The following is a 25,779-nucleotide window of genomic DNA, read 5'->3' as shown; positions in this document are numbered from 1 at the left end:
ACAGCTGCTCCACAATATTCTATAGGAAACTCTTTCAAAACAGGACATCTTGCAATGAAGTTGAGTACATCTCCTCTTATTAAGATTGCAACGGTCACATAGGATCGACAGATCTGGTCAATGCGGAATGTAATTTAAATTTTATAGTTCGCCTCTAACTTTTAACAATTATGGGGAAGCAGTTAAGGAGGTATGTTCGTTGTTGAAGATCTAAATATAGTTTCTATGTTGCGAAGATTGAGCTTCCTCTTTAAAACTTCACTACGCGACATGGCTTAACTTCTCTTTTATCATTTTAAAATTGTCTTTTAGATCTGTAAGTCTTATACCGGGTAAAAATTCAATACTTTCACCTAAGCTAAGAGCCAACTCCTCCTACTGTTTGACTAAATTACCCCTGGATGACAAAATCTTTCTAAGAACTTGTCTCGGCAATCTTTCTTTGTACATTTCTATTACCTTAATAATGTAGGCAAAATGCAGTTTTAAGGTCCTTAAGAACAATGGAGGTTCAGTTGTTTCCAAATGTAGCATATAAATTGGAGTTCTAATTGGTAGCCGAAAAATGTGCTTTAAGAAATACCTGAGGAACATTACAACCTCCTTGTATTGGCAATATCCCCAAACTTGCGCGCCATAAAGCATTATAGAAGCTGCTGTCGAAAAATGTTTAGCTTTGAACTGTGCTCGACACCTTTATTATCGATTTTCCACACAGAAGAAACTGCTCTTTTGGATTCCACAAGCTTGGATTCAAAATTCTTTTTTATGTTAAGGTTAGATGTTATTAAAACGCTGCATTCCTTCCACCGATTCAAATAAAAAAAAAACAATATCATCCGCAAATATCAGCTCTGGTATCCGAGTACATCTGACCTGGATTCCTTCTCCGACCTCCTCCAAGAAATCATTAATAAACAAAAAGTAGTGTGCTCAACAAACAGCCTTGTTTAACACCTATTTCTTTTGAAAACTCTTCAGCTTTATACTCCCCATCCCATACGTAGGCCACATTATTTTCATACATTGCCCTGACATTTCTCGACGTTTCAAGTTCCCTAGAATCTAAATAAAACATTTTAGAGCAATGTGTGGCTGTGTGTGTGTACTTACGCCTTAGACGTCTATTTCAAGAACCAGTAGATCGACTTAAAAAAATGTTGTTACGCAATTAATAATGCAGAAAGGATTCTCAAACAAATTTTACCATAGCAATTAAAAAAATTGGTTAACTTAAAATATTTAACGAACAAATAAAGCTAGCGAATGAAAATAACTTAACGGTTATGTTAACTAAACTAAAACAAATTGTCACCTCAAATATTATACGAACAGTAAATAATTTTTGTCTCGTTTTTGAAAATTGGTAAAATTTTGAGAAAAATTGAATTGACAGTTTTTTTACAAAAAAAATCTAAAAAACATTTCTAAGACTAAGTAAAAATTGATTTTCGACTCAAATATCTTTTCAAAAATTAAAAATATCGGCTTCAAACTAATTTCATCTAATAGAAAATGTTATTTTAGAAAAGTATATCTATGAATACGTTTTTATCATAAAAATTAAAATCTACAACATTGGTAAACATTGATGTTCGATTCGTAGTTTCCCGTGAGGTCATGAAGGTTTTGATTTCAGAATTATTTGACTCTGTGCTAAATTTCTATAGAAATATCCAATTTTTATGTGTTTATATAAGAGATAAAAACTTTCAAGGAATGATACTTAAATTGGTAAAAATTGGTTTTCGACTAAAAATCTCATTTGCAAAAATAGATTTTGAAATTGAACTATATATTGTTGTTAATTTTTACTTGATATTTTTGGAATTCAATTGACAATTTTTTAACAAAACTAAAAAACCTACAAAAGCAACACATCTGATAGGAAAGGTTTTTCGACTTATGTAAGTATTAGGAGAAATATATTAACTTCAAAATGTTTACCTCACACAAAATATTGTTATTAATATTTTGTTAAAGTTTTAAGCAACACAAACCGACAGACGGGATGGAAAGTTATCAGTGTGGGTCACATCCCAGCCTCTTTTTCTTGGCAATAACTTTGCACAATTTTGCGAAAACTGTCCAGACAGTATGAAATGGCAAACTAAAATGAGCAAAAATCATGTGACAATGTGAAAAAAAACCAATTCTGAAAAAAGCATTACCAGATTGAAAATCAATTCTCTTGTGACTTATTAACTTACAGAAGCCTTTGAGTTCGTCAACCCACTGATCAGTTATTTTAAATCTGTATACATATGTTTTACTTAAATTTAAAGATTGCAATGCAAGTCTAAAGAAACTATCAACTAAAATTCTCCGAGGAACTTAAATTTGAAGGGGTAGCCGCTGTAAAAAATGTACTTCAGACTGCATTTTCCACAGGGGCGAACGCAGGTTGGGGTTATGGTTGTTAACCCTCCCCCAATATCAGAATATGTCCAGTAACCAAATATTCATTATTGTTCAAAAGAAAAAAAAACAGGAAGTGTACAAAATTAATTTACAGTTTAAATTCTTAAACTATGTTAAACGAAAATTTTTAATAAATTTGCTTCGGTGATAGATATGGTACACAAAACACAAACACGCTAAATCAGAACAATAAATTTCTGTATTTTTTGATAAGGAAAGACAAATATTTTCCTTGTTTTTAATTATACTAACAATTAAAACGTTTAGTAAGTATTAATATTTTACTTACTTATTTTCCAACACTGAGAGGTTTTTAACTTTTTGAATGAAACTAGGTTTTATTATGGCTAAAAACGAAAAATTGAAATCAGGAAATGGCCTTGTTGTATTCGTTTTCGGAACGATCTCACAACCACTTATGACACATCTTAATATCAAAACACAGTGTTAGTTTTAACTGTAAATCAAACAATAAAAAATTTTTTCACTTCTTGAATTTTGACGCAAGAATATTTTAAAACAAAAACAGCAACCCTTTTTACCTTTTTCACGTTTTTTCCCTATTTTTTAAGAACAAGAATCAAATTAATAATGAAAGTTACGTTATGTCTCCTTAATTCAATTCAATTTGAACTTACCTTAATTTAAGACACAAAACAATATGGGTCATATTCATAGTCACATTTTAAACCCGAATCTATTTGACCTGGAGTCTAAATTTAACATATTGGTTAGACACAGCTGCTATTGATAAAAAATTTGCAAGCTCTGTTTAGATAGAAACAGGTTCAAGGCATACTCTACTACAACTCTGGAAAATTTTCACTTAAAACTATACACAATTTCTTGTAGAGGGTAACAAAATAAATGGTGTTAGCTGGAGAGCCAAAATCTTTGAAACCCTTTAAACTATTTTATTTGCTGTTAGTTGAGAAATTTTAAGTAGCTCTACTTTCAAATTTTAAAATTGTTAAAATTTTTTCAGGGTAATGCAATAAAAAAATGTTTGAACTTTTGAAATTAACTTTTAGGGGGAAGGGATTTTCGAACCAACTCGGGATAGGAGCACTAAATTAGCACAAAAAGATCCCTAAATCACCCATCATTAGAATTTCGGAATTCGATTGTGGTGTTTCCAGCTTTACGGACCTGATTTAGAAGCAGCTTAAACATAGGTTCCGTCGTGTTTATTTTTAGACTCCAGATTATCATTTTAAAATGGGTTTAAATTGTCTATGAATAACATAAACTGAAGTCTAATTTAGCGAAGACAAAATCAGAACTTATCAAGGAACTATGAATATGACCCTATGTCGTCGGTCTAAATGTTCGGAACACATTAAAAAAAACTTTTGCATACAAAAATTAAGTCAGTCTGTTTTGTCAATCGTGAAAGCAAGTCATATGTGTATTAAATATAAGTGTAAGTATTATAAAATAAAAAAAACACTTGACATTTAAAATAAAAAATAAGTTAATATTAACTTATTGAAATTTTTTTCTGCGTCCCCCCCTGATTTTCAACCATTTTTAAAACAATCCATCAATGTATGTACAAGTTTTTTCCGAAAGACATTGATAGTTAAGTAATGTATTGCATGTTAGTTTGAAACCAAAACTGCGTATTACAAAGTCGAAAGAAATATGTGTACCCCAGTAGTTATTTTTAGAATACTAAATTCTCAACAAAAAAATTCAAAATCCTTTAACAAACAAAATTTTGTATTTTCCGGAAAATCCACTTTGATCTGAGGTAAAGTTTCAATTTATAATAATTTTGCAAAACAAAAACTAATAATTTGTTGTTCATTCTTTTAACAATTAACTTATACTAATAAAATTTTCCTAAAAAGTCAAACTAAAGACAGAATCGTTTGTTATGTTTACTTTCAAATTCAAGTAAGATTTTTAAAACGAAATAAGTTTTTTATTCTGAAACAAAATTATATGTTACTCAAATCGAGTACACAACTAAATAATTTATAATACTTGTGTTTTTTGAAAATGATATGGTCAATTTTTTGGAAATTATATTTTTAGCAAAGTAAAGAAATTTACTTTATGTCACTTAAAAAATTAAACAGAATATCTAATAAAATTATACAAAATTAACCTTGAGTCATATTATATTAAAAGAGACATTATTCCAGTATCTTAAAAATATAATGATTTGAATAATATAAATTATGTTCAGAACATCACAATCTTTCAGAAAAGTTTATTCACTGTCGCAAGACAAAGGTCAAAACTGATCTATCATTATTTTTGAGAAGATAATCCATTTCTTGAAATCAGATTTTGGAAAACGACATCAATATTCAATCCTTACCTTTGCCTTTTGCAAGAAATTAACAATTCCTTCAAAAGTAATTGTTGTCACAAAAATTCCTTCTTAAGTTAGCCTTTCGGTTTCTGCATAAACAATAAATCCCATTCCTAGGCTTGTAAGTCCCTTTCTTCTTTAGAAGAGAATTTTTATTTTATGTAGTTGCCTAGAAGATTATAGTTTTGTGCTCCAGAAATGGTTCTACAAAACTTCAGACCTCTCTTACTAAAAAATATAAGCTAAGATTTTAAAAATATCAAATTAAAATGCTTCACTTCAGAACGATTTTTAAAAACAATGCGCAAAATTATTATTAAATGCGTATTTTCATCAAATGGAAAGTACAATATTTTCTTTTTTTAGTTGAGTGAAGTTTAAACTTTTGTGATTATTTAATTGATCAGCTCAAACTGAACTATTGGCATATGCTTCATTAGTTCGTATGTAAATAGTCTAAGTTAGTTTCATTTAATTCATTACATACAAATGTGCATATATGTTAAATTAGTTGACAACTACATATAGTTTAAGAACTAACTTATGGTTTATTAATCAGGATTTAATTCATTTAAAAATCCTTACAATTGAAGACAAAAACTAAGACAATGAAAAAGCTAATTTTCTCTGTCAGTTTTATTCATTTATATTGACATTTAAGCCACAGATCTTTCAGCATTAAAATAACAGCCAAAATTTGAATAGCCTTAAATCATATGCCAAGAGTTAATATTCCCGCAAAACAAGTTTATAAACTTATTCAAATTTTAATCAAAACATAACAAACCATAACTTCAGCTTTGTCATCGATTTAAACTTTTTTATTTCAACTGTTTTTATATTTAGAGAACTTAATATTTCAGATTAAAGATGTGATTTTACACATCACAACATTCAAAAATTGAGTACAAAAATTAATATCTCTATTTGAGATGAGATACAAGAGTTAATAATACAAAATGGTCGAATAAGCATGAATAAAGTTTTAATGAAAAAAAAGTAAAAAACACAACTTTTAACTTAAATAAACGATATATAATCAATTGACATAATGTTAATGTTGACAATTTGTTAAGTTGGCAACAAACATACCATAGGATCTTGTGTATAGCCTACTTAATTGGCTTCTATATACTTCAGGTAGTTAGCATACCTAGTGTAACTAATTAAAGAGTCCTTCAAGTCTTGCCGAATGTGATCAGTCTTGTTAGGCGATGTCTATATGCCGCTGCTTAGCAGAAAAACACACCAATCAAACGGGATTTCTCTAATCGAAATGGGTGTGTGCTTGAAATAATTAAGCTATTTACCATTATACTATACATTTACATTTATAAAATAGAGGAAATTAACGATTCGAGAAAACTAATTACCCGATCAACATCAGACCTCTGAAGTTTGTTAAGTTTGTTATACCAAACCAATGCCCAGGCCCACACGAAAAGTACGGAAAGGAGCTGTCCCCCCTGGAGGCCTGTCTGCGCAATGTGTTCATTTAAAATTCTGACGGATGTTAGGAAAAATCACAACTTTAACTAAGCGATAATGATAATTCAATTAGTTTTATATTTTCTTGTTTATTGATTTGACATTTCTGTTTAAAAATGAGTACCCTTGGTTGTTTTTTTTTAGATTGTGTTTGACCGAATATGCAAGATTTTTTTATTTTCAGGTTGACAACTATATTAAGCGTATATTGTACCTAATTAATTATGCTGGTAAGGTGCGACAATTTTATTGATCAATATTCCTTAAGTAAGTAAAACATTTTGAAATGATTTAGATCGATATCCTTTCTTATTTAAGAAAAATAATGCTTATGTTTATTTATAATTATATTCGTATTTTAAGCTTAAGTAACAAAACGGCGTGGAAAAATATTCTGTACAAAATTCAAGTTTTTATCGATTCTTGATGTTTGAAAACGAAATTCGATTTACTCCTTTAGAAAATAAGAGAAAGAATCCCTCAACAAGAACAGGATGTTTAAAATATAAGACATCTAAACTAAGATTCAGCCTTGAAATAAGCTTAAAAAATACTCAAAAAAATATTATAGATCGTTCGACAACTATCAAATACAGAAAATAAGGTAAGTCGAAAAGGGAATTTTGCGTATCATGTTTCAAAACAAGAACTTAATTTAATTAAATAATTACTAGAAGGTTTTAAAACTAAAAGTATAACTTTGATCGAAGTTAATGTTTTAAAAACAATTGTTATCTGGAAACTAAGTGATAAGCTTAATTTTCTAACTTGACGTTAACTTTGCATTAAATTTAGGTATTCTGCCAATTTAAAGAAAGTGTATTAACAATCACAAGGTAAGAAAATAATAATTAAATAGAATTCAATAGATCTTCTATGTACCTTATTATAATTTGAAATTGAATATATTTGTTTTAATGTCCACAAGTTGGACTCGAAAATATTAAAAGTTTTAAAGTAATCCACGCTTACGTTCATATTTATAGAATTCTTTTACACAAGGGCTCGTGTCCTGTGCGATTGAATATTAACCTCAACATTTGTTCGCAAATACACATATTCCAAGAAAGGATTGATAAACTTCATCAGAAAGTAAAATATTTCTAAACAGTCAAAAAAGATGGTATAGAATAAAAGAAAAAAATATTAGAAGAAAATTTTAAAATATTGCGATTTTTTTAAAATTAATTTTTAAGCCGCTTTTTCATTTTGCAACTCAACTCGCGGAAATCTTCCAGAAGTTTCTTGCAGTCGCGTTTACATTGTGATGTGAATTCTTGCAATTTCTTTTGCAATAAATGTCTTGCAAGAAGCTCATACTGTCGCTATTTATTGCAGATGTATTCACACTAGGAAAGCAATTTATGTCGCAAGAAATCTGGTTGTTTACTTAAAATTGTGAAGTCATGGCGAGAAAACGTCAACGATTAGCAGCTACGATGATAATTTTAGTATTAAAAAAGATCAACTTTGGTTTCGAGATTGTATTTTGAAAAGACGGGAAGCTGGTGCCTTCTATAATTTAACGAATTAAATAAAGAAGATGCTCAGCAATACTTCAATTACACTCGCATGACTGCAATTGATTTGGAAGTTTTGATATTGAAAGTGGGTCCTATTATAAAAAGCAAGACACTCGATACCGTGAGTCAATATCACCGAAGGAAAGACTCCTGTGGACTCTGCGATTCTTAGCATCTGGTATGTATTTAACTCATTTTGAATAAAGCAAAGACGTCAACCAGCCACTTGCGCGAGATATACGAAACTGTTTCGATAAGCTGCAAGAACTGTCACAATTCGATGCAAAAGTGTTTACACTAGCAATGAATTGCACTTGCAAATACTCGCAAGAAGTTATGAAAGTACTTTCGCTATAGAACTTGCTTGGTAGTTTCCACTTGCAATTCACTGTCGGACAGGCTATTGGACATTTATTGCAGAAGTTTTCTTGCAAATGGAAACGCGGCCTTATAGTTAAAGCTTGAAAATGGAATCTTTGTTTGCTTCTTTACAAATGTGTGTTCCACCTTCATCATTTTAAGAGGAGTAGCATTGTTGAACACTTCTGATTCATACAATGGCGGATCACCCTCCTTGGAAGATTTTTTTTAAATTTTTGTAGGAATTCCCTTGAGTTCAAAACTTATCGTATAGCGTTAATGGATATAACCCCCCTAAAATTTTGAATTATTTGTTTTGTATCTATAAAAATAAATTTGCGTTTTTCTGCTTTAAACTTTGTTTCTAAGAGTATACCTACTACTTTTAAATGAGGACTCTACCAGACACAACATAAATCTTTGTTTTCAAACAATTTACAATTTGAAAAAACCTTAGTAATGACTTAAATTATTTCTATAAGATTTTTTTCTGAGAGAAAGAGCAAATATTGAGTTTCTTAAGTAGAAAATTTAAATAAAAGATCGCCAATTTTATATTAAGTTGCCTTTAAATTCTTGCAACTGGTCTTTAATTCCATTTTGTTTTTTGATGCACTTAAATAGTTTAAAGCTTTCTTACAGGGTGTTTTTTTTTCAAAATTGATTTTCTATTAAATAAAAAAACTTTTAAGATCCTACAAAATTAAAGAAATTAATTATCTTTTTGAAGGGAATTTGCATTGGATGCTGTAGAAGTGACGTGAAAACAAGAAATTTTAAAAATATTATCATTATTTTATTATCAGTGTAAATTTATCTTTTTTCACAAAATAGCAATTGCACAATTTACATAGATATGGTTTTGTTACCTTACTGATGTCAATAATATGTTTGAAAAAGATTGAAAGAACGTGATGAAATACAATTGGAAGGAAATGCTAATCGTAAAAACCTTCAACAATTTTTAAAAATATAGACGTCCAAAAACAGTAAAAGTGACACTTTCGTTAAACTAATGGTTTATTGCAGAACAATTTAATATATATTCGTATCTATTAATTTAATATAAAAGCTTTGAATCTCTAGAGAACTGAAGTAAAAAGATATTTTAAAACGTGTAGTTTGTGAGTACTGCACTAAAGTTTCTTCTCAACTTATTTCTTTACCTTAATTTGGTTTTATTTAATTTTAAAGACATTTTTCTCTTTCCTCTTTTTATATATTTTTTATATTTAAGTTTTATTGGCTCCTTTTAGATCCAAATATATTCAAAACATTCACGTAAAAACTGTATTTTTTTAGAATTTGTTTTGTAGCATCGATCGTAATAAAAAACTGCGGAACTTTGGTCGTACGAAAATACGGAAGTAAATTCTATTTTATTTTTCTACGAAATAAAGATTACATTTTTCTATCAAACTTTCTGATTTTCTGGGTTTCTGCATCCATATTTGTGTAGCGTTCTTCAAATTTTTAGAAATATCAACAAAACAGAATGTATTATTTTTTGAAAAAAAAAGCTATTTTTCAAAACAATTTCTAACATTTCTGCGTGAAATGCATAAAAACCCTCTAAAGTATTGTAATTTAACTCTTAAATATGGCATATTTAGAATCTTGTTTTAATTTTGTAATTCTTTCATTTCAAAACTTTATCCATTTTTTAAAATACATAAACAAAAATGGCAATTATTTCCTTTTACAGACGTAATTATTGAAATATTTACAAAACAATAACAACAGGTGTAAGTTTTGTTCATCAAATATGTCTTGAAAAACAAGGATTAATATATACAGTTAATTTGTAAGCATTTTTGTAATAAATTTTGTGTCGTAAAGAGTTGAGTAAAAAAAAGTTAAAGTAAAAAAAAACATGTTGCTCTCATAGGACTAAATAGAATACAAATGTTAAAGCCATTTATAGCTATTTACGCTCGTTTTTTATTACAAACCAAAACCTTCTTAATAAATGGTTTAATTTTTATTAATTATCAACTAGAACATTTTTAAACATTTAACAACAGTTTGTTTAAAATGATGCACCATAGTTTTTTAATAAACTTTGTTTTTATGGATTTATTTATGTTTTCGAAAATACAACTGTCGATTTATTTACTATCAAATCAATTCTATTTTTACAGAAATGGATAGGAATAGTGGAATCATGCTTCCCAAGATAAACTAAATAATTGTTCTGAGTTAAATTAAAAAAGTAAGTTTAATTTTAAAATACGATTAAACACACTCTTTGTTCTTTTTAATTAATGAATTTAAACTTAGCAAACAATCAATATATGCGGTTCGTTTAAAAAAAAAGGCTCGCGAAGGACCAAAATAATATTAAAACAAACTTTTAAACTATAAACACACATTTAGTTTCGGAATACATGATTTTGGAATACATGGAAACCAGAAAACATGGGTCATGATATTCCTAACTTTAGAAATGGTTTCCTAAAATATTTTTGAATTTTATTTTCTGAGTGGATGTTGCTCTTGAATGACCACGGTTGCCATGTTGGTCACTTGGTCGAATTTTCATTTCAAAAAACGAATTTTCAGTCCGAAAACGTTCGTTTAAAATACTCAATACGCAACTTTTTGTAAATAAGAATTTTCTTAAAAATATAAACTTTTGCTTTGAATTTGACTTACGAAAATGATATTAGAAGCAAAGCCGTACAAATTCTCAAAATCGAATCATACCACTTTTATTAAAATTAAAGTAAAAACAAACGATTAATGTTTTTATCCCGAAGATGAAGTATACTGAAGTGGAATATGCCTAGATTTTCAAAATTCACAATTTCAACGATAAAATGAACACCATGTGAGTTTTGACGATATGTCAGTTTTTTTAAAACACGGTTTAAACAAGTATTGTTTCGGAAATTTATGATTTGAAGACTCTTCTACACAGCTCAGCAGCTGCCGCTCAGAATTAAGTTTGAAAATTTAGGAGCTTCAAAATAACAAAATACCCTTAGTGTCTAAAGAGCTATAAATTTTCTTAAATTATGTTTTTTCATTTACACTTTTAAGCTTAAAAACTGTGATCTCATGTTAAATAAGCTTTATTTTTTATGTTTCGTTATCTTTATTTGGGATTATCTAATATAATTCAATTTTTAAGGGATCTGCATAGTATGGAAAATATGTTATGTGCTTACCAAAATTGCTTACTAGAATGATGTTGGTAATTTTTACAAAAAAATGGTTATGACATAAACAAAAAACTGCTTCATTTAGTCGATTTGGCATTAACGATTTTAAGGAAACTAACCCACTATGTTCAAATTTTATATAATAATTTGATCAAGCGGTACTACTTCAAGTACCAAATTAGCAATAAAATTTCAAGTTTCATTCCGGTTAAAAAACGAAATATTTCAGAATGTTTCTGAGTGATTTCAACTAATTTTTCTGCTTGTGTTTTTGTATCAACTTACTAAGGACCTTAATTATTTGTATGCCGATATTTTTTTAAGTATTTAACAACTTCTTCATGGGTTAAATTGTTATTTTAGTAAGAAACATTTTTAATTTCAAAAATTTAGAAAATTTCTGTCAAATACAATATGTGTAAGTGTATTGTTGATTGAGTTTATCATCATGTGCTTAATTCACATTCATGTTTGGCCTGAATTTTGTTTAGAAAAGACGTTGTTTAAATAACCCACATCATTTTTGCAACAAAGGCGGCAAATATGTGTTACAAAATCGTAAAAAAGGTATTTTAGAGTTTGTTAAAAATAGTTATTATTGGCATCCTCTTGGATAAAAATGAGAAGTGCTGGGCTCCCAATTGTGTTTTTAAGTCCTGTGTAGAATATTTAAGATTATGGAAAAGTGGTAAAAGAAGTGCCTTCAGGTTTGAAACACCGACTATTTGGCGAGAACCACGAAATCATCTCGAGGAATGTTTTTTTTTGTAGCGTGAATACAAACGGTTTAAACACTTAAAATCGAGCTAAATGGCATTTGCCAAGTACTAGTTGTGTTCAACGTCCAGGGCGGTGTTCACCTGACTCTGCAGAGCTTAAAAATATATCTGAACCCTTAAAACAAGACATTGAAGGACCAAGCTCATCACAAAATGATACTGATGCTGATGTGTGTTAAATGAGTCAAAATTCTTTTCCCAAATGGAGTTAAATGATCTTGTAAGAGATTTAAGTCTGTTTAAACAAGCTTCAAGATTGAAAGAAAAAAATGTGCTTTAAAATAACTTTTTATCTTGAGAGAGATAAAGAATTACGGTGTTATTTTTTGATGAAAACGATATAACCTTTTGTTCAGATATCAAAAACTTATTGTTAAAAATGGGATTAGAAAAATACGAACCAAAAGACTGGCGTTTATTCATTGACAGCTCAAAACGAAGCCTTAAATGTATTCTTTTACATAATGGAAACAAATATACTGGGGGACCTATTGCCCACAGTACCTAACAAGTTAAAGAAAGAATATTTTAGCATTCGCTAAGAGCATTGGATAACGAGAAACTGGCCGTTGAGAAAAAAATGGAGCATTCATTAGTATCGCGTGACAAAATTATCCTTCCACCATTACATATAAAACTGGGTATCATGAAACAGCTTGTTAAATCACTAGATAAAGACGGGAACGGACAGATACCCAATTTATAAATTCTATGACTGAGTTAGAACTAAAGGCTTGGATACCGTTTGTCTCTGTAATTTAAAATTTTCTCGGAAATAAGAAATCCGGACATTATATTGAACTCGTAGAAGATCTTCTGCTACAGTTAAAAAATACTTCCTCCACAGTCACCTGGACAGGTTTCAGGAAACCTACAAAGCTGAATCTTTGAAAATATCATATCATGTGCAGTCAGCAACAACTAAAATTTCTTTGGCAACAGATGTACTGTAAACTAGTGATATAATTAAAAATTAATGTGAGGTTCTGAGCTACAAGTCATCATAAGAGAACATTAGAACTGTGGACAATTTGTCAAGAAATATTTTTAAATTTTAAACGTGCATTATGCACGTTAAAATTGCAATTGCGTACTGTCCATCAAAACAGACAAACAACCAATATTTTTACGATAGAATGTCTAAAGTGCATGTCAAAAATTTCAACCGGATCATATGAAAGTAGTTTATTATTCTTTAGAACTTTGTTCTACTAAACTGAGATCTAAGTCCTTAAAATAATAAATGTACACTGAGTTCTAAGGAAATTATAAGAAGTGAAAAAATCTTTGAGTTCTAAATATTTTTGAAGCAACATTTTAAAGGTAAACCGACAGTCATTAGATGAAGTTTTAAATGGATTTTCGAACTATGTCAAGGAATTGGCTGTAAGAGTTTTAAAATGTCATAAAATTGCTTTTTAAATACCAACATTTTTCAAAAGTTTTTTTTTTTTAAATTCTCTTTATCAAAAAAAAAGAAATTTTGCATTCACAATATTAACAAAGATAGATAAAAGATAAAACAGTCTTCAGGCCTTTATTATAAAAAATAACAACTCTGATGTTTACATCATATACCTATATAATTAGCAAGTAAGTTTTAATATTTAACTTTCAACAACATAAATTCATCAATCTGTACAAAGGAATATTCATCTTTTTATTGATTTTCACTGAGGTTTATTTTGACATTCAAAAGACTTCAAGTGTTTTTTTTTTTGAGTTTTATTTACATAACAAAAATAAACTTTAAATTGTCATCGTGTCGTCTTTACAAACAGATTAACAACACCTTCGCTTTCAAACGAACGTTTGAACATGACCGCATCGCGTCTTTTTGAACTTTTTAACTCTTTTTTCTCAACAATAATGAGATAAGAAAGTTTACAAAATTCTGGATAAGAAACTTGTGCAAACTTTTCTTTCGAAATTATATTCATTATCAATGTTTCGCATTTCCGGTTGATTAGTTAATTTTGCAGGTAAACAAATATTTTAATTTGCTAAACGCAAATACATAAGTTAAACTATATTCCACCTACCTGCATTACCCAAAAATTAGCGGATGGCACAATTTGATCGCCGATAATGATATCCGTATGCATTTAGCAGCAGCTGATTCAATCGGTTGTTCTTATAAGATGAATGAAATGAGTCTTTCTAACTCTTTTACTCGCACACTCTGAAGATCCCAGGGAGGAAGGATTTTTGAATTAACAAGTTAGGAAACAATTATCCAGTTTAAATGAAGATCACAACAGTTTGATAGAAATCATCACGATTCTTAACATTCTGAATTGTGTATATTATTTTCTTTTACGCACAATAGATACTTTTGTATCTTAACATTCATTCGTAACAGAACTCGCCATTTTTTTTTTTTGACAAGGACCTCCTTCTAAATCGAAACAAACAAATCAACACTCTTTTCTTGGAAACATTCAAATCGCACTCAAAAACATTGCACTGATATGGAAAATATAATTTTTGTTGGTAGGTATCTCAATAATTCAATTTCCACTCATTGGCACCATCAGGGCACAATATCTATTTTCTATCAATATTTGTATCTTTCAGATAAATTATTCAAATTCATTGAAGATCGGCTTGTTTTCATTGCGCGGTGTGCACCTACGAAGCCGCGACTCAAAAAATGCGGATAGCAAAAAAGTATCTCACGCGGACATTTTTTGTACAAGTACGTACGAGTAAACACGTTTCGCGTATCTATCTATCTATACAAATGCGGCGACAACGAAACGCTCAAATAACGATGACGAATGACGACAAAAACACGATCGATCTGCACTGATCGATGTTGTTAAAAATGTAAAAAAGAAAACAAAAATAGGCACATAAACACGTTAAACTTTAAGGCACAAGACTGGAAGGCTTCCACACGGAACGAACGAACGAACGAGCGACGGACGGGTTAGAAATTGCTTCCTCTCCGGTTACCTGGTCGAGACTGATTGGATAACATATAGTTCAGGTTTCATGAGGCTCATTTCATTTCACCTGAGCAGGTGAACCAGTAACACATCGCGAGACGCCAGTTCACTTTAACACACAAGTCGAAGAACGGGCAAACCATATCTACACATCAGCATTTCAACATTTGTACAACCAAGAGGCGCCCATATTAGAATCCAACCAACCGAACACCCAGAAAAAACTCTTATACGAGTGGCGTTTTGAGTGTTAACTCACAGTATAACCAGGTGTTTGAGTGGGAAGTCGTTCGCTGTAGTTGCACTCAACTCGATTTAAAACAGGTAAACACTATCTACAAGAAAAGTATCTATCATTTTTTCTGAAGTAGATGTGGCTCTGTGAATGATATTACTTGTGGTGAAGCGGTTGGTGATGAAAATACCGTCTATGTATCTATCTATGTGCGGCCCGCCGTTCGTTGCCGTCCGTCGGTATATCATAACTAGGTATAGGGTTCTATGTAACCAATGCTCTGAGGTTGTGAGTAGTTTTATTGAATTTCGGGGTGGTTGTTGGACTTACGCATAGAAACACAAAAGTTCTTCGGGGGAGTTTTTTTTTCTCGATTTTTATGGGAAGAAAAATATTATTTAAAAGTTGTTACCAGAAAAGAGGCTTCCACTATTTTATATTTTGCAGATTTTGAAAGATGTTTTTGAATCTCACGAGTAAATGCGTTAGTCAAAAGTATGGTACTGTTGGTAAAATTGCTTTCTCTATGGAATTAACCAATCAGAGAAATGTTAATATTGTTAATTATTCAATTCTTTCCCACCATAAACAAATAAATAAACTTTTCCCATGCCCACTTCTTTTATGGATTTAACAATCAGTACACATAAAAGCAAATCAATTAATTCATACCTGTATACGAGTATCTATCTGCGTGTTTCATGAATACATAATAAATAATTTATAATTATTGTTATTAACTGATGTAGATATATATATCTATTTGTATGCATTTATAACCATTCCATTTTTAAAAACTTAAACACCAGAAGCTCATAGGTACCTTTTCATGTTGAAAAAATAAAAACATTCTTTTCGTAGATACTTTTGTATCTTTTTTCTTCACCATTTTTCTGTGGTTTTCTCGTTTTTGCTCTCGTGTTTCTATCATACTTTCTCACTCTTGCTCTCACTTAAAGTCTTCATATAGATACACAATAACTGTTTTAGTGTTTTCATTGGACAGTATAGATATATTATGGCCACACCCCTTTATTGAATCAGGTGGTTGCTTGAGTAGATTTTTTGTTGTAGATTTAATATGGTTTTGTTTTTATTTTTGTATTATTGTTATAACTATGTCACCATATATATCTACATTATAATTATCTTTCTATCTCTATTTAGCTTTATAGAGATTATTAATTTAGATACATTTTTTTATATATTGTGTTCATATACCATATTTATGTATGTATGTATAAGAGTGCTAGCTTGTTGGTTTGCGGGGGTAATTAATGAAATTTTGAATTATTGAGGGGAAGATAGCAAATAACATTGATTTTCTTTTTAGACTGAAGTCCATTCAGAATAAATATTTTTTTATTTTGCATACTTTAACAACTGATGGGGTAGGTATGATGGACTTTTTTTTAAATTACACGGGCTTATAAAATGGAGAGGCTAGACTATAACAACAATCACTTTTGGTACATAAAAGTAGTTTTTTTTTATTATGGAACAATTGAACAATTTAATAATATCTTACAAGTAATAAATATAAACAATTACCAAATATAAAACATTCCTACCATTTGTAAATGCTATACCGGAAATATATGTAATCCGTCTTAATATATAATTTCAAGCCCTTTTTTGAAGTTAAAATAATTTAGCAGGGGCGAACGCTGAAAATAATTTCGGCGGGGGGAGGGGGGTGATTAAAAAATATATTATATTATTTTTTATTTTAATTGCCAAGTGCTTTTTTCTATTTTGGCACTATTTTATATATGTATGTACATATGTTCTATAAGAAACATATATGAATAGAAATTACATATCTGTATACACATATGACTTGCTTTCACGAATGATAAAACAGTTTGACTTTAACTTTAAAGCTTAAGCTTAATTTTTATATCTTTTATGCATATGTATAAGTTTGTATGCCTTATTTCCCAGTTGCCGTTGTCTTAGGCTGAAGTTACACATGAATAAATGGGAGTTACAAAAACAAAGAGATAAGATTGAATTTTGAAATTGTCTAACACGTTTTTCTTAAACTCACCATGAAAATACTAGAAATAATGATTTTGAATGCGTTTCGAACCTTAAGACAGAAGACATAGGGTCACATTCATAGTTCCTTGATAAGTTCTGATTTTGTCTTTGCTAAATTAAACTTTAGCTCATGTTATTCATAGACAATTAAAACCCATTTTACAACTATAATCTAGAGTCTAAAAATACACACGACGGGACGGAACCTATGTTTAAGCTCTTTCTAAATTTATTTAAAGTCAAAAATAAACAAACTGATTGAGTAAATTAAGTTACGAGACATTTTATTTGAAAATTTAAAATAAAAAATAAAAATGTCAAAAGACTTATGCATATATCAATAATTTGATATTTTGCTATGGATGGTGGAATGCTACCAACTAACAAAAAGATGAAGACAATTTGTATGAAGGGGAATCGTGTCGAAAAAAAACTGTCAAGTTTATGATTGACCATCTATATATTACAGATCGAAATTCAATGAAATATTTGCTAATATCTGCGTGCTTCCAAGTCGTAAAACCTTCATAAAATTTCTCAACTAACAGCAATTAAAATTGTTTAAAGGGTTTCAAAGATTTTGGATCTCCAGCTAACGTAATTTATTTTGTTCCCTTTCACAAGCCATTTTGCATAGGTTTAAGGGAAATTCAGAATTGTAATAGAATATGCTTAAAACCTGTTTCTAACTAAACAGAACTGACAAATTCTTTATGAATAGCAGCTTTGTCTAACTTATATGTTAAATTTAGACTCCACATCAAATAATAAAAAAATAAATTGGGTAGCGCAACAGTCCGTTGAGAATTAGGACCTAGTGACTTATAACTTTCAACCATCCCTGTGTGCGAGTACTGTTGTCAAGGATGGAGGGGACCTACAGTTTTAAGTCGATTCGGAACGGCTAATTTCAGAAAGCACTTTTTATGACAAGAATTCCTCTTGGAGAATTTGTCAATTCCTCGCAAGAGGCAGTACCCGTGAAAAATCTTTACATGGCATAGGCGGTGATCGAACCCAAGACCCCTGGCATCATCAAGACCTAACCAACGGCGGATCCAGAAGGGGGGAGTCGTAGGGATCATGACCCCATCCCCTGGGCGATAATTTGTTTGTATTTTTGTAGGAATTCCTTTTAATTCAAAACTAATCGTATTGAGTCAATGGATATGACCCCTATTATATTTTGAATTATTTATTTTTTGTAAAGAAAACAAAATTTATATTTACTTCTAAGCTTTGTTGCAAAAATTACCAATTTTAACTGAGGGCTGGACCAGGAACATAATATGAATCTGACACTCAGCCCTATTCCAAAAACTTAGCACAAATCCATCAAATTTTATGCAGTTTATTTATGCAGTTAAGTTTTGTAAGCAAACATTTGTTAGTTATTTAACGACATTCACCAAAAAGTGGTTTATTATCAAAAACATTTAAAATTTTTGTAACTTTAGTAATGCTTTAAATTATTTTCATAAAATTTGTTTGCAAGAAAAAGAGCAAAGTATAAGATTTTTAAGATGAAACATTGAATAAAAGATCTTCAATTTTATATTAAGTTCCCTTTAAATTCCTGAAACTAGCCTTCAATTCAATCTTATATGAACTATTTATATGGCTAGTATTGCATTCGTAAAAAATTTCGAATCAAACATGACTTTACGATGTTACAAAAGTCAAAAAAAAGTGGGTCCCCCATTCTATATGTCTGTCTGTCTGTCGTGGCCCCTAAATCATAAGCCACTATGTCGACTGAAACTAAGCCGATTAGCTAATACGTTTTTTTTATGTTTTAATACTAAAAACAACAGCAGTCCTCAAACCGTTTTTTTGGTGTAAATTCGAATTTTTTCACAAAAGAACCGATAGATTTTTAGAACTTTCTCTAATTTTTTCATAATTCGACTTCTTCTTAAAAGAAAAACATATTTTGGTATTGCTCCAGAAGGGTACCCCTCATAAACAATATAAATGGCCCAAAAAAAATGTCCCAGCTAAAGTGACACTTTTGTTAAATGAATGGCTTATTTAAAAACACAATGCACGTTTCATATCTATTAATATAAATGCTTTGAATCTCTTGAGAACGGAAGCAAAAAGAGATTCTGAAACGTGTAATTTATGACTGCCACACAAAAGTTACTTCACAGCTTATTTGTTTACCTTAGTTTGTTTTTATTTTATATAAAAAGAAATAATGTATTTAAATGCACTTATTTCCTAAAATTCAAGAACCAAACATTTTTCTCTCTACAATTTTAAAATTTTGTTGACTCCCTTAAGATGAAGCATCAGCTTCAATCTACGAGTAAGCAGACTGGAAGCGATAGTAACAATAGACTTCCGTTTTTCGCATTAATATAAATGGCAACAAAATAGAATATATTTTTTTTTGGAAGAAACCAAACTTTCAAAACAATTTCGTACCATGAAAGCAAGAAAAACCCTCTAAGCTATTGTGTTTTGCTTTTAAATATGGCATATTTAGAAAACTGTTAGAATCTTGGAATGCTTTCATATGAAGAAAGTCTACTAAATTAAATAAATAGGCTATACCTTGCTGGACAATAGCGGTCTAAAATAATTTAATAACTAAGGTTGTCACTTTAGCATTTGAAATGTGCACATTATGTTATTTAAATTTTGTTAGCCTTCTTTAGAGATCATTTTTAAGTGGTAAGTAAAACCTCGTCTATATGTTAAGTGCGTGACCCTCCTCCCCTGATTAAAAATCTGGATCCACCCTTGACCTAACTAACTCGAGTTTAAAATATGACTATGAATATGCCCCATAATGTTTTGTGTCTAACATTAAGGTATGTTTAAATGCAGAAACGCAATCAAATGTTTAAAAATAATGAATTTAGGAGACATCGCGTAACTTTCAATATTAATTTGATTCTTGTTCTTGAAAAAGAGGGAAAAAACACGACGAAGGCGACAGTCAAAATAATCATAAATGAACCGAACAATTTTTCGGTGTTTTGATATTTTTTTTTAAATGTGTCATAAGTGGCCGTGAAATTGTTTCAAATGACAACAAGGTCATTTTTTTTCAGTTTTTTATTTCAAGCCATAAAAAACATGGCGAAAGAGAGAATTTTGTGTTAATAATAATACATTGCTTCATACAAAAAGTTTAAACAATTCATCTCTTACCTCAGTGTTGGAAAATAAAAATACTAAACATTTTAATTGTTAGTATGAATGAAAACAAGAAAAATATTTTAATTTCTTTACCAAACATTTCATGTTCTGATTGCTTGTGTTGTTTTGTGCACAATTTCTATTACCGTAGCAAATTTATTGAAATTTTTCGTTTAACATATAGTTTGAGAATTTGAATTGGAAATAAATTTTGTATTATTTCTGTTTATTTCTTTAACCATAATGGAGTTCGCCCCTGCGATTTGAACACCAATTTCTAAACTGTCTTGTACTCCTAATCTTCCAAAAGCATACAATTCTCTGAACGATAGATTATTACTCCAAGAGGATATTGACAGTTTTGTTATTTGGTTAGAGTTCTTTTAATCATTGAAAATAATATTTGTTTTCTAAGGAATAACACAAGTTTTTGAATTTAAAATTATTTTAAAAAATTCAGCTCTTTTTTCTGTAATTGATGCCAAGATCTATGTTAGACCCCTAAATTAAGAGTGGTTATTACTTCAAGCAATCGATTGCGTAGAAATGCTTCGAAGCTACGAGGCTCTTTTGTGAATTGAACTTGTTACACAATTAAACAAAAAAGAGGTAGATGGGATACTTTTTGTTTGTATAAATTCATGTCAATAAAATCAATATCAATAAAATTAACCTTGGAGACACCTTACAATAAGTGACCAAGAATTTGGGATTGAACATAAAATAGAAATTAAATTTGTTTAAGACCAAATTCCTTCAAGAATCGGGTATTGAATTTCTTATATAGATTACTTAAAATATATGTATTATGAAAAAATAAAATTTTACATTTAGCATAACAGAGAATCTTAAAATATTTGTATAAGATACCATTTAACCTTTGAAATTTTTTAAAAGGTTATCACAAATGTTATGTTTGATAAATATTGGTTTTGATTTCTTACTTATAAACATTATTTATTTTGCTACGCTTAAAAACATTAATACATGTCTTTCGATCTAGTTTTTACTCAGAATAAATTAAATTAAATAAAAGTTATATTAAGGTCATAAGTTTCGTATCAGCAAATTATCTTGTCAGGAATGTTTAAATAATAGTAAGTCATTCAAAACTTACCAAAAAGGGAAAATTTGAATAAATATCTTATTGAAAACAAATGGCAAAAATAAAACAAAGTAAGATGATTTCTGGGCAATTTTAAAAATGTAAAGTGAAAACTTTCTGTTAAACACCCCCCCCCTAAAAAAAAATATTGTGTAAAAATGCTCTTAGATAAATAAAATAAATAAATTTGGTTCTAATTGTAAGATTCCCTTTTGTCAATTTCAGCACCCAATTTAAGAACGTAATTTGTTAGAAATCCTTATACCTTGAAACGCATAGCCCATAACAATAACCCCAATAAATGTCTGTATTAAATAAACGTCTTTATTAATATTAAAAGCAATCATAACTTTCTTAAGACCTATATTAGTAGTATCAATGTATTTGAATAATATTCCAATTCATTCAACAGTGGCACAAGTCACGGTTTTTGACAGTTTCTTGAAATATTGCATCCGCTTCAACTCAAGATGGCATGCACTTGATAAATCGCAGAGCAACAACAAAATATCACTATTCCGTCTGAATCACATTATATTATGACTTTTATTGATGCATAAGTTAAGTGACAAAATCTTCGATAAATTCATAAAGAATCGTTCTACTATAATCCTGCTTCTGATGGTTTTCGTTTATTCATTTTTCGTCCACAAAGACATCATCATGGTAATCGAGGTTCTGGATCTGTTTCGGACAATTACGCCTTCTCTGGGTCTTTTTTATCATATATTAATTTCTATATAGGTGCCTACTGGGTGTTATGCTTTGTCCACGATCTCCTGGAAGCCACAATTATTTGATGGATGCATTGGTATCGCTTGAAAGACATCAGTGAATGTGACTGAAAATCCATATATGCGATTGGTTGTAATTTATTTTATTTACTTTTTTCATTGATATACTCTTTAAGATTTATTTGTATTCTTTTGGAGAGTTTTAAGATCAAATGATGAGTGGTTTGGTGTCACTGGTGGTCTAAACGCAAAGGAGTATTCTCGGAATAGTCTGATATATTTTGTTTAGTTTTTATTGAACCGGAAATAACATTATACACTTTTTGGTTAAACATTTTCAATAATTTCAAGTCATAATCTTTAGAGAATCGTTTTGTTTATTTTATGAAACAGAAATGGTTTACTCAGGCTTATGAGCAGTTTTCTAACTTATTGAATTTTGACTTATTTGTATTAATTTTTTTTGGCTTAGCTCAATCTTCTGTTGGTATTAAGTTTAATGTTGCAATTTTTAAAATGCGAACGGCTATCGGTTATGCCATTTAATTTGCGAGAGATTTTTTAGCAAGTTGATTTTTCAGCGGGATTCTAAATATTTGTTGATAATAATAAGTAAATTATACAATTGTAAAGTTTGTTTAAATTTTAAGGGCCGAAGTTAAACGTGATCCGCGCCTTAACGTCAACTTGTTTTTCTGCATTTCATTTGACATAGATCAATATCAGACTAATTCAATTTGAATCATGGAAAGATGCACAATGCAATGCGGCAAAGTTAATCGGGTTTATAATGAAAATGGGCGTTAAAATCAAAATACATATCGCCCACTTACTGATTTATCGGTGAATTTAATCGTCCAAGATGTGAAAACACTAGACCATGCTCGAACTGCAAAAAGATTTTCTGCTGTTCGCGATAGTGTGGCTGAAGAGCCGTCCACCACAACTTACTGTCCTGTCCAACATAATGCATCAAACCTTTAACTAACATGGTTACAAGGTGCAATTGACCTAAGAACTAAAAGCTCTTGTTACTATTACATTTTTAATTTTGTCTACATTTTTATTTATAATTTTTTCTAATAATGTAGACAAAATTATAATTAAAAATGTAACGAAGGAGGAACAGAAAATGATCGAATAGGTATAAGCAGGAGAACGAAAGATGCAACGTATAATGGAAGGCATGCAAAGTTGTTGGATCAATGCAATTATTCGGGCTCCGGATGCAAAATGGTAGCAGTGAGGGTTACAACCAAGGTGAATTCACATTTGTTGAGAAACAGGATAGCTCTGTTATAGATTATAGCTTGAAAAGAGGTGAATGAAGCCACTTATAACTGATTTTGTAAGTTAAAAATGAAACAATTCAGATCATATGCCAATTGTGGTAACATTTAAATATGGCGAAATGGTACGAAAGGAAATTGTGTCCTTAGAACTTATGCCCAAACTCCAATGGAGAAATACAACGCTATGCAAAAAACCGATATATTTAACACAACAAAATTTATAGCTAGCTAGAAAAGCTAGCTAGATATAGTAATCCCTCTGAATTTTAGAACTTGGCCAGAAAAATAAATGGATCGAGGTATATTATCAGTCGTGGATTAGATACTTCTACTCTACGAAAAAATTTCAATCAACTGCTGAACAGCAATGTTGGACCCAGTCAGTGCAGGTGCAGACAGGATACCAGCGGAATTCTACAGATATGGCACTGACGAACTGATTAGGAACCTGGCAATATCGAAGATCCAGCCAACTATAGAGGAATCTCGTTTTTGAACGCTTCCTATAAAATCTTTACTGGGATTCTACTAAAGCGGCTAAACACGTGAATAGAGTCGAATAATCTATTAGGTGAGTCTCAAGCCGGATTCAGGTCGGGTTACTCGACCATCAATCATATATTCGTTCTAAGCAGCATTGCTGAGTCTTTTTTGAAAAAAAAAAATAAAAAGGTGTACACTTGTTTGTGGATCTTAAAGCTGCTCAGTTGATCGAAACGCATTGATGTTCAAGTTTTTTTGATCCGGAATGTCGTTTAAGTTTGGAAGAGTTATTCAAAACTTATACGCAGACACGAGAGTAGCAGTATGGAATGGAAAGCCAGGTATCTGAATGGTTTAAGACGCAGTCGGGAGTAAAACTAGCTTGTTCGTACTATTTATAAATGACATCACTGACGCATTACCAGGAGGTGTTAGCTATGCTGGAGAGGTCATTAAAGTCTTACTCTTCGCAGATGATATAGTCTTGCTGGCAAACTCACAGAAATCCTTAAGGCTTATGAGCTTGAACAAGTAGAAAGTGATGGTTATCAAGAAAGGTAGAGGAAGGTTAATCTCAAGTGAACAATGGTACTTCAACAATGAGAACATAGAAAGAGTGAAAGAATACAAATACTTAGGAGTATATTTTACCCAAAACTTAAGTATTGGAAAAATACCTTAACGAAAAACTTCTTTTCAGAATCAATCCTGTTTTACACAGCCCAAGTGTGGGGAGCAAAGAAATTTGAGACTGTGGAAAAACACCTGAGATTTTATTTAAAACGAACAATCCGCCTTCCTTCATGCATCCCAAACTACATGCTAATGTTAGAAACAGGCTTATCCCCTCTCTTCATAAGAACGTTGAAGCTGCAAGTCGATTACATTCTGAAAGTACTGAATATGCCCAACAATCGCTTGCCAAAAAAAGCAGCTATACAAGCGATATAAAGCAAAAGAAGATGGGTTAGGTTAAAGAGTGGATTGGGCTAGCAGAAGAAACAGGTTTAACTTTAAATCTCAGTGAAAGGAGTACATGCAAATCGTCACTGTACCAGGTAATTAGACGTCTGGATGAAAATTTTAGAAATGTGTTCACAGAACAGGATCCTACTCACTTCATCGCATGATCTACCTATATCAGGCTGAATTATACTCTTAATAAAAAAAAAATACTTCCAGGACATAAATACTGTAGAGCAAATCTCCAGCATGTTTCGGCTAAGAGGTGAACTGCTTAACAGAAAAACGTTTCACATCGCGAATACCTTTAACTGCTATGTCAATATTTGCAACATGGCTGAACGAGAGGATATTTTTCATTTTGTCGGAAGGTGTCCATTCCTGAGAGAAACTGGAAGAAATGTACTTGGTAGAGACTTTTTATAAGAAAACGAAACTTTAGCTCTCTTAAATGCAGTTACTTACTTACTTAAGGTGGCGCTAAAGTCCTGTGTGAACTAGGGCCTCACCCAACAAACTTCTCCATCTAGTTCGGTCCCTAGCTAGATGTCTCCAGTTTCGCGCTCCAAGTTGGGTGAGGTATGGTCCATGCTTCTGCACCGTATAGCAGGACGGGGATGATAAGTGTCTTATATAGCAACACTTTGGTCCCTCGAGAGAGGACTTTACCACTCAATTGCTTTCTTAGTCCAAAGAAACAGCTGTTAGTAAGAGTTATTCTGCGTTTGATCTCAGCGCTGGTGTTGTTTTCTGCGTTTACAGCTG

At 30.6% G+C, this 25,779-nt stretch overlaps 1 protein-coding gene across 1 annotated transcript in view; it reads right to left on the bottom strand.

The window, feature by feature from the left end:
• The window catches only part of LOC129946913 (dendritic arbor reduction protein 1-like), a 225,850-nt gene extending 210,732 nt beyond the window's left edge, over positions 1-15,118 (bottom strand). Inside the window, exon 1 of the mRNA XM_056057293.1 lies at positions 14,101-15,118. Within this exon, the coding sequence (XP_055913268.1) occupies positions 14,101-14,163 (63 nt within the window). The 5' untranslated portion in view covers positions 14,164-15,118. The remainder of the gene's footprint in view (positions 1-14,100) is intronic.
• Between the last annotated feature and the right edge of the window lie 10,661 nt (positions 15,119-25,779).

Source organism: Eupeodes corollae, chromosome 2, assembly GCF_945859685.1.
Source record: "Eupeodes corollae chromosome 2, idEupCoro1.1, whole genome shotgun sequence".
Lineage (NCBI taxonomy): Eukaryota > Metazoa > Arthropoda > Insecta > Diptera > Syrphidae > Eupeodes > Eupeodes corollae.
This window is presented reverse-complemented; position numbering and strand designations above follow the sequence as displayed.